The sequence below is a fragment of the Mus caroli genome, unplaced genomic scaffold (genome assembly GCF_978045245.1).
Source record: "Mus caroli unplaced genomic scaffold, Mus_caroli_1 scaffold_8, whole genome shotgun sequence".
Lineage (NCBI taxonomy): Eukaryota > Metazoa > Chordata > Mammalia > Rodentia > Muridae > Mus > Mus caroli.
The window spans coordinates 115,501,392-115,520,328 of record NW_028227263.1 but is presented as its reverse complement, the minus strand read 5'-3'; the positions used below and the strand labels follow the sequence as shown (position 1 = coordinate 115,520,328).

Genomic DNA, 18,937 nt, shown 5'->3' with positions numbered 1-18,937 from the left:
GTCTCTACGCTAATCCCCAACAAGACCAGCGTTTCCAGTTTACACCCTGTACTGACTGGTTTTGTGTGTCAACTTGACACAGGCTGAAGTTATCACAGAGAAAGGAGCTTCAGTTGGGGAAGTTAGATCCAGCTGTGGGGCATTTTCTCAATTTGTGATCAAGGTGGGAGGGCCCATTGTGGGTGGTGCCATCGCTGGGCTGGTAGTTTTGGGTTCTATAAGAAGCAAGCCAGTAAGTAACATCCCTCCATGGCCTCTGCATCAGCTCCTGCTTCCTGACCTGAGTTCCAGTCCTGACTTCCTTTGGTGATGAACAGCAGTGTGGAAGTATAAGCTGAATAAACCCTTTCCTCCCCAACTTGCTTCTTGGTCATGATGTTTGTGCAAGAATAGAAACCCTGACTAAGACAGATCCTCAATAAGACCAGTGTCTTCCGGTTATTCCCCCACCACCAAAACCATCCTGTGTGATGGTGGTGCATTGGGGAGGGGAGCAAGCTAGCTCAAATAGAATAAAGACCCTGCTGTGAGCTGCATCAGATTGACTCCTGTCTGTTTTGGGGAGATCACTAACTTTTCCCTGGCAAAACACCATATCAATTATGTCATAATCAGCTATATTAATTTGCTATCTATACTCAGAAAATAAAAAAATTATGTGTGTGTTGGGGGAGGGCATGCATGCCATGTATCTAGGAGATCACAGAGCAACTTTTGGAAGTCAGTTTCCCCCTTCCATGTCATCGTGGGCCTTTTTATGCATGCCCACCCCAGTCACAAATGGTGACACAGAGGCTTATATTTTTTTTCAATGCTTTTGGCCTTAGCTTAGGCTTGCTTCCCAACTAGTTCTTAACTTATGCTAACCTATTTATACCATTTTATGTCTGCCACATGGTTAATTACCTCTACTCAGTTTCAGACATCTGGCTTTCTCTGAGTCCATGTCTCCCTTTTTCCCCAGAGTTCCCCTCTCTCCTGGATGTCCCACCTCACTCTCTTGCATTTTCCTATAGACCATAGGCTTTTTATTTTAACCAATGAGATGGTGCCTTAGTCAGGCAAAGGAGAACAGAGAAACACCTTCATACAGTGTAAATATATCACCCCAACACTTCCACGAAGCCCAGAGGATGGGATTCAGGTTTCTATCCTCAGCAGCAGGTGCCTTTACCCACTGAGCCACTCGGCTGGCTGAAAATGAACACTTTATGGAGGAATATTTTTAAACAGCATCAAGTTCTGTAATGATTTTTAGATAATTTATGTGTATAACTTTAATAAAAAATAAAGAAAGCAAATCAATGGAAGAAAAAAAGCAATACTCTAAAAAGACATTAGTTTCTTCCTGCTGCTGGTGATTATGGTTGCTGTAGAAAACTACCTGCCATGACATCACTTCCTCCAGACCTCACCAAGCCTTCAGTGATGAAGTGATGGCTACATCATCTTCACGCATAGCTAAAATAGGTGAGCATAAAAGCCACTCCTGGAACCTGAGTCCTAACTTCAAAGTCCAGAATCCTCATGGGCTATTCGTCTTTTTTTTTCCCTGTTCTGTTCTATTCCTGCAGTTGATGTGAATTACCATGTCTGTCCCACATTTTCTTTAGATATCATGATTTTTTTTTTTTTGCAAAATATTGACCATCTTACACCACAATAATTTCATCCTTAATTAGGACCACACTTTAAAGACCTTGACACAATATACTATGTCCAGTGTCATAACTAGAAAGTAAAATGTATTCTGGCATTTATGAAATATAGCTGTTTTTTCCACATATTCGTGGTGAACTCTGCTGTTTTTCATATACTATGAAGTTGTTGAATTATGACTCAAAAAGTTCATAGCATTCTGGATGCTGATGTCTTAGAGATAGGGACTGCAAAATGCTCTTCAACTACAAGCAGCAATGGATTATTCCCCTGATTTTTCTTTAGCCCTTCATACTTCTTAATTTCAGAACTGCATTTGCACCTATCTGGGGGCTTTATTCATGGATTCATTGAGCAAATACTTACCAGGCAACCTAAGTGGAAATCAAATGGAACAAGAATCAGGATTCCAGCTTGCATCCTAGCATCCACATCTGAAAACCTGGCACCTGCAAGTCTAGCAGGATTGCCAGATCCATGGAGAACTCCATGCAGTGTGTTCTATAAGTGCCAGCCTTCTCTTTTAATAGCTGGCTAAATGGTGACACTTGCTACAGAATCTGTTATGCTTTTCAGTTCAAATATGGATAGAGAAAGTGGAAGATGTCTTGGTAGTATCTGAGCAGCACATCTCAGGAGTTGTCAAAATGGTGGCACCTGTTAAAACACCTGCAACTTCTTTTCTACCTCACCCAACAGCCATGAGGCACCACCACAGGAACTGTCCAAGGTGATGGCACATTCTCTATAAGTCTTCTCATGAGGGTCAACAGTAATGGTGCCTCAGCCAAAGTCACCTGTGTCTAGGAAGGTCTTTTTGTCCTGATCCATGGGCCCAATGCAGGGAAGAGGGTGTGTGTGAAAAAAGCCACCAATCCCTGAGTAGGAAAACCTCACCAATCCCTGAACTTGTCACAGCATCTACCAATCCCTGTGCATGAAAATCCACCAATATCTGAACAGGAAAATCCACCAACCCTAGAGCTCCCCAAGCTGAGTGCTTGAAATCCTATCAATGCTCACCCTGGAGATGTCTGTCTGGAAGGCTATAGAAATTCTTATATAAACCCTACCCTTTGTTCAGTTGACTGCTTTCCACTCCAAGGATCAGAAGCAGACATCCCTGGATTCATCCCGCCAATAACTCTTTCATGAGATGTGCTGCCTGATGTGACTTCTCTTACATGATGTGGAAGAAGCCAACTAGCAATGAAGAGGAAAAGGGTAGAAGTGGAGCAGGGCTGAGGCTCCTGGTTCTCAGCTCAACTAAGGATACCTTCCCTTGGGAGCTACAACACTTCTGTTTGAGGAGGCTTCCTCTCAGAGCTGTGTGATTCCTGGGCTCCCATGTCTCAAGGTGCCCTTCCATTGGGACACTTTTCCACCTCACAGCTGTGTAATTTCTATGCTCCTATGTCTCAGGATGCCGTTCCATCCAAGGAGGAACACTTACAGCCTTATGAGATCCCTTGATTACTGAGTTAAATGGAAGGTGGCTAACTAGTGCAGACTTCCAACCCTGCACCTGTTTGAGGGTGTTGTGTAAAAAAAATCAGTGATGAGTTTGTGCCATGGAACAGATATCCATCATTCAGTCATTCCTATGTAGGATAACATCTAGACTTTGTATTGGTTACTTCTCTCATTGCTATGTGTTGTATTTAATCTCACCTTTGATAATTCAGTTCCCAGACAAAAGGCATAACACTTTTATATTTATTATTATAAGCCTTATGCACTAGAGTGGGGCAGATATTTACTCTCTAAGCTATTCATTTTTACCTTCCAATCAATAACCCTGAGGTATGACTTGCCATGGTCCATGTGAACTACTCGTATTCCAATTGGCTAGCCTACATGGTCAGTTTTTACAATTCTTATGCCACAGAATCTTCCTCTCTCCTTCCTCCTCTACCTCATGGCCCTTGTCTAATGGCAAGCTCAGGAACCTCCAAACCTACCGATCTCTCTTCTGCCCAGATATAGGCTATAGGCATCTTTATTCACCAATTGAGGATAACTTGGAGGGCAAGGTTAATCACTTGGCTTAACCTTGGATTATGTGTGGATTCTCTCATCCTGAGGGCAACCAGGTCTTGGGGACCTGTATTTAACATTACAATAAATAGCAAAAGACCAAACCTCAACAATTCCCCCTTTTAGTCCAATAAAGGGCTCTTTTTCTTTCAGATATAAATTGAATGCTGTCAAGTCTGCTATAGCCTTGGTGGGGGTGGGGGTGGAATGACATGGTTCCCTCCCTTAGATCAGGGCCAGCACGGATGAGCCTCCATGAGTCTCAATGGCTGCTGTGAGTGTAAGTCTTGTTTGTTTAATAATGTACATATTATTCATGTTCCTCTGTAAGACCCCCAAATCTGGGTCAGTGGTATTTACTTCAAGACACCCTGAGAGAGACACAAAAATGCAGACTGATGCAAAAGCAAGAGGCTTATTTTCTGGAGCATCAGGGTCGACCTTCAATCAGCCCCTCAAGGTGAGTAACTAGAAGGCAACCCCCAAATGGCTATTACAAGCAGGTCTAATACTTTTTAGGGGCACAGGTAACATCAGCAAGGTTACAGTTCAAATCTACTGGCTAAGCATATTGACCTTTAAATCTACTGGCTAACACACACATTTGAACTCTACCTGGGACTATCAGTACATTCTGAGACTTTTTTTTTTTTTTTTTACTCAGAAATGTTCCTGTGGATTGAGAGGATGGAACTCGGCCTAGCCTTGACTCCAGACAGGAGGGGGAAGTTGCAAGGAGGATATGGGACTGGCCCTTAGGGTCCTTCATCCTCCACCCCCCTTTTCTTGTACAAGCTCCAATCCTGGAGCTATGCTCAGGGGTCTTGGGTAACTAACTCATATATTTCAGGTCCTGTCCTCAGGGTCTCATATTGTTGGTGCAGGACCATCAGCTTCACTGCTCCTATTCTCTCTTTTATGAAGGGTAGAAGCTTGTTCAATATGCAGGGTCCAAAGGTCAGCAATAGCAGGAGAACAATTTAGGGGTCCTAGCAAGGTGGATATGAGGGTGGTTAACCAAGGGGAGGAGTTAAACCAAGACTCGAACCAGCCCTGACTCTGTTCCCTTTCTCTCTTATCCTTGGCTAGCCCTTCTCTCATCATGGCCATTGTATCTTTAACTAACCCGGGAATGGTCTCCAGTATGTTATATCTGATGTTTCACACCCCCAGGTAGTACAGAAAACGTGATTGACCCTCCCACACACTGATGGGCCTGCTTCTGGCTTCTCTCATCTTGGGTTACACATATATGGGGGTTTCTCCCAGGACACTCCTCAACTTCAGGTGTCTGCACCCTAAGCCCCACCCTCCAAGGCCACTTCTGGGACATGGTTTACATTCGAAAGTTCCTCATTCCCCCACATTCAGGTAACATCTCCTGCTGTGTCTCTAGGGTGGGCATATCCCAGGAGTCAAAGCCCACCACTAACTTACAGAGATCAAAGACAAGGTCCAGCCAACAGGTAAAAGGCAGGTGTTCCTCTGTAGTGGAGCAAGCTACATTCCCAGTGGCTGAGAGTACTTGGAAAGTCACTTTGGAAAGGTTGTCGGAGGTGCTGAGGCTCAGCACCAGAAAGAAGATACACCATAGCCATCTCATGGTTTCTCTGGCCTTGCAGAAGGGTGGGTGATCTTGAGCTTGAGGGGACTGCTTGGGTGTCTGGCTGCTATCCAGTTTGCATCAGGCACAGATACTGGTCTGACGTGAGTTACATGAACCCAGGCAATTACTCCATCTACTTTAATGGAGGTCAGGGCGATCAACACCACCAGGAATGATGGCCCTCTCTACTTAGCTTCCAAGTTTTCAGCACGATGCCTCTTAACATATACCCAATCTCCAACTTGGTACTAGTGTGGGACCTCTGGAGTACCTGTGTTATACAGGGCACTAAGTTTAGGCCACAATTCCTGGTGACAGATCTGGAAAGCTTGCAATCAAGTCGTAAGACCCTTGTCAGGCTGAAAAGTGACTCAGGGGGAGGGGGTCAAGAGCTAGGATCAAGGGAGTGGAGGTCCCATACAGGATCACAAAAGGGGTCAGGTTAAAATGGTAGGGGGTGTTTCAGGCTTAGAACAGGGCCATGGGGAAGGAGCACCACCCAGTCAGCTCCAGCCTCCGAGGACAATTTAGTTAAGGTCTCTTTTAGGGTTCTGTTCATTCTCTCCACAAGCCCTGAGCTCTGGAGACAATATGCACAATGGAGCTTCTAATTAATCCCCAATATCTCTACCAATCCTTGACTTACCTTAGAGACAAAAGCAGGACCATTGTCTGATCCAATTACCTTGGGCACTCCCAACCTCAGAAAATTTCCTCTAATATCTTCTTGGTAGATGTTTCCTGCTTGGTGGGGAAAGCCTCAACCCATCCAGAGAAAGTATCCACAAACACTAGGCAGTGTTTGTAGCCATAATTTCCTGGCTTAACTTCAGTAAAATCAACCTTCCAATATACTCCATTATTCCCTAGGTCTTTTGCCCTGTTTACTTTTGACCACATAAGCATTCACTTGCTGGCATACCTTACTTACATGGTTCTACTATCTCTCTGGCCCAAAACCTGAGATATATTATATATACTTTAGATCTCTTAACTGCTTGGACAAGCTTTTATCCCCTAACTGAGTCCATCTGTGCATTTGGCCAAGTAAGTCTTTTGCTTGCTTTCTGGGTTGTATAGTTTTTCCCTTCTTGTGTGTGCCATTACCCTTCCTTTTCTAGGTAATAGTTGGTAGGGTGGCTAGCAATCTGAGTCATTTCTTCTTTCATTCATTCATATATATATATATATATATATATGAATACCTTACCTTCATGGAGATAACTGCTCCAGTCTATAAACCAGGTAGCCTTGGCTCCAAGCAGGGTTCATTTGGAAAAGTCTTTCCATTTAAAGGCAAAGCATTCTTGACTTTGGGCTGTCAGGGGCAGACAGAAAAAAGCATCTTTCAAGTCTAAGACCATATACCAAATTCTGGAAGGTGACAAAAAACTCAACAGAGTGTAGTGATTAGGCACAGTAGGGTGAATGTCAGCCACTCAGAGGTTTACCTCTCATAAGTCCTGGACTGGGCAGTAATCGTTAGTGCCTGGCTTCTTAATTGGCAGGAGCAGTGTGTTCCAGGCCAAACGGCACTTATGCAACCCCAAGCTGGAGGAGCCTGGAGATGTTTAGCTTAATTCCTTCTCATGTCTCTTGAGACATAGGGTATTGTCTGAGAGACACTGGGGTAACCTGAGTCTTGAATTCTACCACCATGGGGGGATGACAATATTTTGCCCATCCCTGCCACTTCTGCCATGGTTGATGGGAATGTTTCCAACCACCAAGTCAAGTTCTGATTCTGAGTAAAGATGGTTTCAAATAATTTATACTCATCATCTAGTCTACTAGTCAGAAAGTGTATGGACTCTCCTTTTGGGCCAGTTAGTTGCAGCCCATTGGGCAGGAAGTATATCTGGGCCCCCATCTTGGAGAGTAAGTCTAGCACCAACAGAGAGAAGGGACAGTCTGGGATGACCACAAATAAAAGGGATACCTGGACCATCCCTAGGTTCACTCTTCTTTGGGTAATCCATGAATACATGTTGGTGCCAGTGTCTCCTTGGACCCAAGATTTTTTTTTCTTGAAAATGGAGTCATTGGCTTGGAAGAGGACTGGGTGTTGAGGCCCTGTGTCCACCAAGAATTGACTGGGTTTCCCCTCCACTCTCAGGGTTACCCTGGGTTCAGAGAGGGGGCCTGAACCCCATCTCCCCTAATCACTGTCTTTACCTAGGGCTAACACCTTTGCCATTTGGGGACACTTCCCAAGGCTTGGGGTTTCCTGCCCCCAGCTTCCATTTGTTGGGGCACTCTCAGGCCCAGTGGCCCCACTCCTCACAATATGTACACTGGTACTTTTCAAGGGGTTTTCTGTCTCTCTTTGGTTGGAGTCTCTCTTCTCTGCTTTTCCTAACTACTGTAGCCAAGATTTCCTGTAAATTCCTTTCTTGTCATCTTTCTTTTTTCATCTCCCTTTCTCTTTCTCTGTTCCTTCTCCTCCTCTGTCTCTATTATGGTAGACTTTCTCAGCAACCTACACTAAATTTCTCAGCGACTTATCCTGTAGTCCCTTTAGCCTATGAAGCTTTTTCCTGATATTTCTACTAGCCTGGTCTATAAAAGTCATAGTCACAGTAGCTTTGTGCTCCTTACTGCTGGGATCATAGGTGTATATTGACAGAATGCCTTCATGAGTTGCTCTAAAAATGCTGCAGGTGATTCATCTGGCTCCTGCAAATTTGTGGGTCATTGTGTGACCTTGAGACCTGCCAATGGAGCCAGGTGGTAGACCTTCAGGTGCCCCTTACCTTCTGCTATATTAAAGTCCCAATCAGCCCATGGAAGAAGTTACAGAGACAAAGTTTGGAGCTGAGACAAAAGGATGGACCATCTAGAGACTGCCATATCCAGGGATCCATCCCATAGTTAGCCTCCAAACGATGACACCATTGCATACACTAGCAAGCGTTGGCTGAAAGGACCCTGATATAGCTGTCTCTTGTGAGACTAGGCCAGGGCCTAGCAAACACATAAGTGGACGCTCACAGTCAGCTATTGGATGGATCACAGGGCCCCCAATGGAGGAGCTAGAGAAAGTATCCAAGGAGCTAAAGATATCTGCAACCCTGTAGGTGCAACAACATTATGAACTAACCAGTGCCCCGGAGCTCTTGACTCTAGCTGCATATGTATCAAAAGATGGCCTAGTCGGCCATCACTGGAAAGAGAGGCCCATTGGACACACAAACTTTTATGCCCCAGTACAGGGGAACGCCAGGGCCAAAAAGTGGGAATGGGTGGGTAGGGGAGTGGGGGGGAGGGTGTGGGGGACTTTTGGGATAGTATTGGAAATGCAATTGAGGAAAATACATAATAAAAAATATTTTTTAAAAAAGAATAAATAAATAAAGTCACTAGAAATATTTAAAAAAACTGTACTGCTTGTATATAAACACTATAAACATTTTAGTGAAAATGTGTTAGAGTTTTAGTTATAAATCATTGAAAAAGTCTATAAAAATGAAAGTCCCAATCAGGTCTCATCAGGGGAAATCCACTGTTGACAACAGCCTGGTCCATCAATGGTGCCCCATGTCTGAGGGGACATTCTTTCTGGATTCCTGCATTATCCTTTCTTGCTCTTCAGTCAAAAGAACACTCTCATGAATTGTTGGATATCATTCCAGATGGACTGATGAGTAAATAAAAGTCTCAAAAAGATTAATCAGTCCCTAGGAATTATCTGAGAAGGGGGGAGGGGCAGCAAGGTAAGCTGGACAAGGGCTGAAGCAATGGAGATCCTTGAGGACTCAATGGAGATCCTTGAGGAGGGGCTGTGAGAACCAGGTCTGTGGTAAGAGGGTAAAGGGGTGGGGGATTTATCAGTAGCAGTTCCACTGTGAAAAGGTCCTATAGGATATTCTTCTTTACAAACTTGTTGGTCTCTATGGGGTTCTTCTCCTTCATGGCCAGGACCTGTGAGAGTCTCAGAGACAAAATGGCTTTTATCCAAGGTGGGGGGGGGGGGTCCTTCACTTGATCTTTCTGGGTAACTATATAGGGCACTTGGTCTGGGAGCCTGAGGGATCCTGGCCTATAGAATCTTTCCCCTACTGCTTTGATCATCTGTAAGTCGAAGGTCCCTATGGGTGGCCACCTGTAGAATCCAAAATAAATTCAAGACCACCCAACACTTTCCCCCTGTGAAGGGACTTTTCAAACTGTAGAGCTTTAGCGGTCAGAATGACCATGACTTTTGCGTTTTGGTTCAGATGGTGCCTAGATTATTATACCACCCTTATGACTAAGTTTAGAGATCCTAAATAATGACCAGACCAAGTCTACAGCTGCCAGAACAAGATGAGCTGTTCTCAGAAAAATAACCATAACAAAAATAACAGTTCTCAGACAAAAAAAAAAAAAAAAACAAAAAACCCTACCCCGCCTCACACTAAATTCCGAGGAAGACCACAAACTGCCCTGACCTTGGCAGAATTTACCATGACGTTAATAGCTGACACATAAGTTCAAAACCACAAGGGCAGGCATAGTGATGGATTAGGCCAAAGGGTTACTTAGTCACCCTATACAAACCAACCAATGCCTGAAAGGGTTACTTGCTACACCAATTAAAAGAAGCCAGCTAGCCCTGTTGCCTAAATCTGCCCCTTACAAGGTATAAAAAGCATGTTCTTTCTTTGTTCTGGATCTCTCCTCTTACCTGCATGCCAAGGGGGGCCCCCAATGCATTGAAACAACAACAAAAAAAACCCCAAAAATCCCAAACCTCTTGCAGTTTCAGCGATGTCAGTCTCTGTAATCTTTGTGAGTGAGGGTCTTTTAGCAGACTCAAACATTTGGTGTGTTGGCCTTGAAGAGCCTTCTCAAGAAGACCCAGACACAGTGCATCAGAGGTCTGCTCAAGCAAGGTAAAGTGGGATCCCTGTCTGTTTCTGTCTGTCTGTCTGTCTGTCTTGTTCACTTGTGTGTCCTCTACTAGACTGCCTTCTGATTCTGTTTTGCTTTTAGCCTGTCTGTCTGTCTGTGTTTGTCATTTGCAAGGCTGGTTTGACCGGTCTCAGGTTGTGAGGCTGTTTTGTTCTCAGGAGGGGACTAACATATTTCAGGTTCTGGGGTCTTCTCATGAGAGAGACCCATCTGAGGGTAAGGGGTGGATGATCTGTCAGTAACAGACCCCCTGTGGAAGGATCCTGGAGGATGTTCTTCTTTATAGACTCATTGTTCTCTACAGTATTCTTCTCCTTCATGGTCAGGACCTGTGAGAGTCTCAGAGACAAAATGGCTTTTATCCAAAAGAGGGCTCCTCCACGAGATCCTTCTGGGTAACTATATAGGGCACTTGGTCTAGGTGTCTGGGGGATCCTGGCCTAAAGACTCTTCCTTCTGCTGCTTTGATCACCTGCAAGTCGAAGGTCCCTACAGGTGTCCACCCTATTCCAAAAGGAGGCCATCCAGAGGAGCAGAGAGTAACTAACTCATGCATCTTTACTACCAGTGGTTAACTACCATGTGAACTACCATGGGGTAGATTCAGTCTGTCCCATGTCCAAAAATAACAACAGTCCAAGTCCAAGAACACAGAGAAAGACAGTCAACACACAGACAGTTCACCCCTGCCACAGGCACAAAAACCAGGTATTAGCAAAACTCAGTCGGCTCCTGCTGATACTGTGTCTTGCCATTTTGACTGCAGTAGGACTCGAACATGCAACCTTTGAATAAAGAGAATCAACACACAGACAGTTAGTTGCCCCTTGCAATGGGTACAGAAACCAGGTTATAGCAAGATTCAGTTGGCTCCTCCCAAAACTGTGTCTTGCCTTTTCCAAAAGGAGCCAAGTCCTCCCGTCTCCCTCAAGGGTGGTGGGTGAGGGCCTAAAGCATTCTCCAGACTCCCCCATGGTCACAGCATTAAGGCACATCGGCTTGTAGCAATTGATTGCACCAGACTAGAGGTTTTGCAGCCAACACCTTGCTCGCAAGCCAGTAAAAGTAAAAGCAGAAGACAGAGAGACAAACACTGACAAACACTGACAAGGAGGTGCCTGTTGCCATTGCTGAGCTCAATCTTCTTCCCTCCCATCAGTATAGTTGATGGTGCGGGGGTGCGGCGGTGTCTCCTCAAATCTTGGATGAGCCCCAAATGTAAGGCCCCCCCAACACTCTGTCAGAGGTACTTACATTGAGATGCCCCCCTGAGTGAGACACCAAGACACAGATTGATGCAAAAGCAAAAGGCTTATTTTCCAGCATGTCAGGGTCAACCTTCAATTAGTCCCTCAAGGCCAGTGTTGAGGTCAGAGGACAGCTTCACAGAGTCGGCTCTCTCTTTAGATCTCATGAGGCCTGGGGATCAAACCCAGGTTGTCAGGCTTGAGAGCTCCTTTATCTGCTGTGTCATCTTGAAAATAAAAGATTCTGATATTCTGACAGTTAACTACAGCTGTGCTGGTACAAACCAAGCAGACATGAGCCTTTCTGAGGACTCGGGACTGATTCTGAAATGAGGCTTTATTAGGGTCTGAATGAGACATGAACATTCTAGCAAACCAGAAAGTCCTGGGTAGGTGGCAGGCTGCATTCCCATGAGGAGAGGCCTAAGGGTTCATGAGGAAGAGTACAGACCAGGGACTCAGGCCACCTATGCTCTCTTAGCTTGAACATTGTCCTCTTTGGAACCAGCTCTGGAGGGACCCTTGAAACTTCCCTCTAAGCTGTGAGACTGGAGGCTGAATCCCGCAGTGGAGGAGGCATATGTATAATAGGACTCTGACGCCATGATGTTGTTAATCCTCCAGCGTAATGAGACCCAGGCCTTCACTATGTGAGGCCACAGGAGGCAGAACAGGATGTAGAAGACAACCAGGGCTATAAAGAAGCTGGTAGACACCTGCAAGCCCAGTACAACAGTCACAAGGGGTCGGGGTTGGGGTATAGTAGTAGGTGAACCCCCTGCCCACCCAGTAAGGAAGCCTTTGGCTGCCACTCACCATAACAATGAAGGAGGACCGCTTGCTGCTGAGTGGTAGCCCATGGATGTGCACTATAAAGGTGAGCTTGTAGTCACAGTATGTGCTATTGTCTACACCTCTGGTGAGGGAATGGAGTCCAGGATTGAGTTAAATGTCAAGGAACAATCTCAGCACACTGCATCCCCACCCTCAACACACACCTAGGCTATAAGCCTGGCTTACCTATTGCTCACTAACAACTTGAAGAAGAACTCAGGTGGGTAGATGCTTTGGGGGATGATGTCATAACACGGGGAGTTCTCCAAACACAGCCACCTACAAGTCCAAAAGTTGACAGCTGTAGCACCTACACTCCAGGGGAAACACTAATTTCTCCAATCTGCCTGCTGCTTGGTGACTATGGTGCTTCAGACTGAACTTGGGGCCTCATGAGAGTTAGACAAGCATTCTACTGCTGGGCCAAGACTCAACTCATTGCAGTACTGCAGGCAAGTGTCCTCCAACAGAGCCACACTTTCAGTCTCTAGTCTCTGCCTTCAACAGCCTACTCCATTCACTCAGAGGGTAAGTGTGGCTTTCATCAAACAGACTGGCTGCTCAGTTGCTGCCTGCTGCCTCCACCTGCCAACTGAACCAGATGTTGGATGGTAGACCTACTGTGTGCCACCTTCATCCCACAAGTACAGTCTGGACACCAGCTAAGTACAGACTCACATCTTTTCTCACTAATTCCCTCTTGACCATTATTCAATAAACCCAGACGGAACATGGTCTTGGGTGCAGTTGGTTCATTTGTCCATCTTGAGGTGGAAGTTTCTGGCTGTATCGTATGATGCTGAAGCATCTGAGAACCCTTATTACAAGTAGATTTTAAAAAAAATCTAAGCCTTGGGCTGTCGAGATGGCTCAGTGGCTAATAGCACTGACTGCTCTTCTGAAGGTCCTGAGTTCAATTCCCAGCACCCACATGGTGGCTCTCAACCATCTGTAACTGATCTGATGCCCTCTTCTGGTGTGTCTGAAGCTAGCTACAGTATACTCATGTGCATACAATAAATAAAATCTTAAATTAAAAAATTCTAAGCCGGGCCAGGCATGGTGGCGCATGCCTTAAATCCCAGCACTCGGGATTTCTGAGTTCGAGGCCAGCCTGGTCTACAAAGTGAGTTCCAGGACAGCCAGGGCTACCCTGTCTCAAAAAACCAAAATAAATAAATAAATAAATAAATAAATAATTTAAAAAAATCTAAACCTAGAATGGAGAGATAGCTCAGCAGTAAAGAGCACTGACTGCTTTTCCAGAGGTCCTGAATTCAATTTCCCAGCAACCACATGGTGACTCCCAACCATCTGTAATGGGGAACCGATCCCCTCACCTCTGGTGTGTCTGAAGACAATGACAGTGTACCAACATACATGAAATAAATAAGTCCTAAAAAAAGAAAAAAGAAAGAGAGAAAGAAAGAAAACAAAACCTAAGCCTACACATTTGCTGCCTTATGTTTTTCTTTCATTGAGTTAGAAATGGTTTTCAAGCCCCTGCATACTAATTAGGTCCTCTATAGTTTCTTCATTTGTTAACATCTCCACTTAGCTGTCAATGAACTCTGACCATGAGTTAACTTGTTCCTTCTTAATTTTTAAAATTGTATTTTGTGTCTATCCAAATTGTGCTATAGAGAGACAGGTCCTCCAGGAGACAGGGACAGGCTCTGAGTGGCCAGGACCAAAATGTGAGGAGGTAGATATGCAGGCAGAGGGTCAGGGAAGGTTGTGGAGGTTCAGGCTAAGGCTCAGGTTGGGAAAGGCATGTGAGAGTTCAGAGGGATTGACTGCCCATCTTGGGGAAAAAAGGGCATGGCTGAGCCCTCCTGAAGGAAGGAGCATGTGATCTAAGGCTGCAAGCAGAGTAAAAGGCCCCAGACTTCCAGGAGAGCCTCTCTCTATGAAGGAGAGCCCTCCTTTGGAAACACTAATACGGTTAAGGTGACTATCTGGGAAGCCTCTTAGAGACAAACACAATGGGCCAGAAGGATGAGGTGTGGAAAAGCTTGTGCAAAGGGCAGATCAATAACCCCCACATTTCAGAAGTAGGACAATCATGATTTTAAGGATAGGTGGAGCCACATAGTGAGACTCTGTGTAAAACAAAAATACCAGGGCGGGGCTGGTGAGATGGCTCAGTGGGTAAGAGCACCCGACTGCTCTTCCGAAGGTCCAGAGTTCAAATCCCAGCAACCACATGGTGGCTCACAACCATCCGCAACGATATCTGGCGCCCTCTTCTGGAATGTCTGAAGACAGCTACAGTGTACTTACATATAATAAATAAATAAATCTTTAAAAAAAAAATACCAGGGTGAGGGAGCAGGGGAAATAACAGCAGGGGGGGAGGGGAGCCGTTCAGTAGGTAGAAGGCTTGCCTGGCATACACCAAGCCCCGGTTGGAAACTCAGACCCCCCATAAACCTGTGTGGGAGACTCAGAGGAACAAGGTCATCCTCAACTACACAGTGAATTCAAGGCTAGCCTAGAGGGTGGAGCTCTCAGGACCTGCACTCACTCGACTCCAGGGCTCTCATGGGACATTATGTAGAACTTTTTGTCCTCGGTGGTCCTTTCGACCTTTGTTTTCCAGATGAGGCTATTCGTTCTATGCAGGCCCATATAAAGTCAAAGTGGGTTAAGAGCAGAAATACTTCTCAGCACCTAAGGGTGGGGACCTAGTGGGTGGGGCAGGATTGTGGAACCCTAGACATTACTGTCTAAGGCACCTTGAGTGTAGTTTGCAGAAAGAGTCCCCTGCATAACTGGAAGTGGGAGGGGTGACCCTATAGACCAGACCCACCAACTGTGAACTGGGGCCCCCAAGAGATTACGTGTCCAGTGGGCTGTTGTAACGGAAGATTTCTTCCTCTGTGTAGTCTCTGATGGTGTCCAGTGTGCGACCACCACCCACCACCTTCAGCACGTAACTAAAGAATGCAGAGGTAAATATGGATCAAGTAGAGTCTTGAACATCTCCCTCTCCAACTGCCATGTATCCCAAACCAGCAACCAGTCTCTCCTCACCTGCCCAAGAAACTGCCAGAGTCTCCAGTCACCAAGTCTTGGACTAAGAAGAAGGGCTGGAATACTGTGGGTTGGGAAGGAGAGCAGGGGAGGAAGACATTAGCTTTGTCCAAAGAGGAATGGAAGAAGAGTGGAGGGGGACTCCAGGTTAGAGCAAAAAGTGGTGGTGCTGTTGTGGGAAGGGGCAAGTGGGGGAGGGCAAAATGGCCAGGACAGGAGGGCAGTAAATCTGAGAGAAGGGATGGAACACACAGTCACGAAAGAGGAAGCATGGCATCTCGGCGTCTTTAATCACACAGTCCAAATAGTGCTTGTTTATCTCCTCGGAACGCGTAATCGTATAGGAGATATCAAAGGCCAAGCGCTTGCCAGGCGGACAGCCGATGAATACTGGTACCACTGTGAAACCCTGGGTGAGAAAAAGACCTCCTGCTGGCGGGTGTCCTCCAGATTGCTTTGAAGGAACATCAAGAAAACCACCCCTCTAAAAACACACAGTGGCACCCCCCACCCCCACTGGCATGGTTGGTTGGCCACACTGCAGTCTATTACCAAATTCTTACCACCTGCCTGCTTTTCCTTTCCAGTGCTAAGCTTGGAGCCAGGGCCTCCTCCAAGTACTAAGCAAGCAAACTACCCCTGAGCTACATTGCCAGCCCCTGTTTGACTTTGTCTGTTTGCTTTTGTTTGGTTATGGTGGTGGTGGTTGTTGTTTAAATGTATGAGTGCTCTGTCTGTCTGTACTCCTGCATGCCACAGAGGGCAACAGATCTCTTCATAGATGGTTGTGAGCCACTATGTAGGTGCTGGGAATTGAACTCATGACCTCTGTATCAGCAGCCATCGCTCCAGCCCTGCTGTTTGGTTGTTATTGTTGCTGTTGTTTTTAATAAGCATTTTCTTAGCTTTTAAAATTTCATACAATATATACTTTGGTCATATTTGCTTTCCTTCCTCCCCTTAACCCCCCCCCCGACCCAATCACACTTTCCTGCTCACTCAACTTCAAGTTCTCTGCAGCTGCTAGAGGCAGAGTCTCCTTGTGAAGCCCTGGTTGGTCTGGAAATTGCTACCTAGACCAACCTGGTCTTCAAGTCACAGAAATCACCCTGCCTCTGCCTCCCAAGAGCTGGACAGATTAAAGGAGTTACATCACCAGGTCCTGTTTCCTTAGTTTATGAGATAGACTTGTCTGTGGCCCAGGCTGACTTTGAATATCATCTGCCTCCCTAGGAATTAGAGGTATGTCCCATGATGCCCAATTAAGACAGTATTTCTCTTAAATGTTCAGGCATTGGGTAATGTTCTAAGAGCTTAACATATTTTCTTTTCTTTGATTTTTTTTTTTAAGACAGGGTTTCTCTATGTAGCTCTGGCTCTCCTGGAACGTTCTGTAACCCAGGCTGGCCTCAAACTCATAGATATCCTTCTGCCTCTGCCTCCCAAGTACTGGGATCAAAGTTGTTTCCCACCACTGCCTGGTACATTTTCTTAATTAAACCTGTGTGAATTGCATGAGCCCTGTATGGTATAGATCATTAGTATGCCCCATTTTGTTGAGCATTGAGATGAGAGCCGTGTAGCACCACCTTAGGCAATGTCCTCCACAGTAGAGATGTGGAGCCACATGCAGTGGCAAGTACCTGATATCTCAGCACTGAGGAGGGTGAGGCCGGAGGTTCTGGCATTTGAGGCCAAATCCCAGTGTTTTATATATAGCAAGACCCTGTCTCAAACAAGAACCAAAACAAATGACAAAGGTGAGGGACAGCCATCTGTGATGGTTCATGCTAGAATCCCAGCATTTGGGAAAACAATGCAGGCCTGAAGCTGAGAGTTTAAGGCCAGACTGGACTATGTAGTGAGTTCAGGCTAGCCTGGGCTACAGACTGAGGCCCTGTCCAGGGGATAGGCAGTAGGTTTGGTATGGGAGCTCACACCGGTAATCTCAGCCTTTGGAGGCTGAGGCAAGGAAGGTCAGGGAATTCAAGGTCATCCTTAGCTACAAAACAAGCCTTGGCTATTTGAGACCCAGTCTGAAAATACAAATGAACAACTAGGCACAGAAAGGCAAAACTGGAGTCGAAACAGGTAGGATTCATATACTGCTGGCAAGCAATAGCAAAGCCACTGGTACCTGCACATCCGTGGCTCCAGCTCCTACCCACATCTCAGAGGTCTGACTTTGGACTGTAAATCACTAGAAGACACATATGATAACCAAAGGAAATAGAGCCCAGAAAGAGTATCATAGGTCAGGGACATCCTGTCCCCCATTACATTCTCTTCAGAATAAAGAATCTCTCTAGGCCCATCTGGGTCTAGGTCATGACATCCAGAGACTGTGTGTGCCCTGAGCTTCGTGGCTGCTGAGTAAGCACCTTCCATGCCAGGCCTGCCTTAGTCACATCACCCATCAGTCAGCACTCACTAGGAGACCCCACAGGCATCTAAGATTCGGCCTATACCGAACTCATCTTAGTTGATGGACTTCCATTTCTCCCAGATGTTCAGGTGAAAAATTTTGGGTCCTAGACTGTGAATGTGCTTGACCCTATAGACCACAGGCCTATAATGCACAGTAAGGTGCTAAGGGTGTAGCTGAGCCTCTCTGCCTGCTCAGTGTTGAGATGTAGGCACGCCTTCATTATGCCTGCTTAGCTTCCTGTCTTTAGCCTTCCAAATCCATCCAGAAGGCTGGCACATGGCTCATCCTACAGCAATGAGTAGCATTCCACTCCTAGCAACTCAAAAAGGGATCCAGCTAAGGAGGTTGAATCACTGCACATTTGAAGCCAGTCTACAGAGCAGAGTGAGAGCCTGTCCAAGAAAGAAAGAGAAAGAAAGACCGCACCAAAAACCTATTTTCTCCTCTAAACTTCCTCCTTTAGCTTTCTAGAGCTCTCTCTCTCTCTCTCTCTCTCTCTCTCTCTCTCTCTCTCTCATTTTACCCAGCATACACCCAGATGTGAGCAGCCCAATCTCTCCCCTTCCCTCTTTCCTCATCCTGACTCAATTAAGCTTGTGTCTTGTTACTTTAGCCCAACACATGCCATCTAAGGAGTCTGTGCATATTACAATGGTCTTCTACTTCCTGGGTCATTCTAGATCAGGAAGGAGGGACCCCATGGTGAGTTTGCTAGTGAGTGAGTGGACAGGACAGTTACAGAGAACAAAGACTCTAGGCCCTCCACCACTTCTGAGCTCTCTGGGTTAGTCTGCATTGCTCTGGGCCTCAATGACTAACTTTATGCTGGGAGGTGTATGTGGGGGGGGGGAGGGAGTAGGATAGTACCTGTGTAAGCAAGAGGAGAGCAACAAAGACAAAGGAGAGAATGAACAACATTTGAGTCAGAAAATGTAGAACACTGTGTGAGGTTGAGGGGGGGGCAGGTGTCTCAGTGGTAGAGTGCTTGCTCGCTTAGCATCTTCAAAGGCTGAGTTCAATCTCTAGCACTGGAAATTTCAAATAAATAAATATAAAGATAAATATATGAACAGATAGATAAATAAAATTGGTCTGTAGCAGTGTGTAATTGCAATTGGAGAGGACCTGGGGTTTGATCCCCAGAACCCACATGACAGATCACAAGCATTTGTAACTTTAACTCCATGGCATCAAAAG

General features: G+C 45.8%; 1 protein-coding gene across 2 annotated transcripts in view; it reads right to left on the bottom strand.

The window, feature by feature from the left end:
• Positions 1-11,761: 11,761 nt before the first annotated feature.
• Positions 11,762-18,937, bottom strand: part of LOC147003351 (cation channel sperm-associated auxiliary subunit gamma 2) — a 29,666-nt gene continuing 22,490 nt past the window's right edge. For both annotated transcript variants that reach the window (XM_085841951.1, XM_085841950.1), the window contains 7 exons: positions 15,565-15,721; positions 15,313-15,376; positions 15,120-15,215; positions 14,804-14,893; positions 12,463-12,555; positions 12,259-12,358; positions 11,762-12,158 (listed from right to left, as the gene is read on the bottom strand). In XM_085841951.1, the coding sequence (XP_085698077.1) occupies positions 11,910-12,158; positions 12,259-12,358; positions 12,463-12,555; positions 14,804-14,893; positions 15,120-15,215; positions 15,313-15,376; positions 15,565-15,721 (849 nt within the window). In that variant the 3' untranslated portion in view covers positions 11,762-11,909. The remainder of the gene's footprint in view (positions 12,159-12,258; positions 12,359-12,462; positions 12,556-14,803; positions 14,894-15,119; positions 15,216-15,312; positions 15,377-15,564; positions 15,722-18,937) is intronic.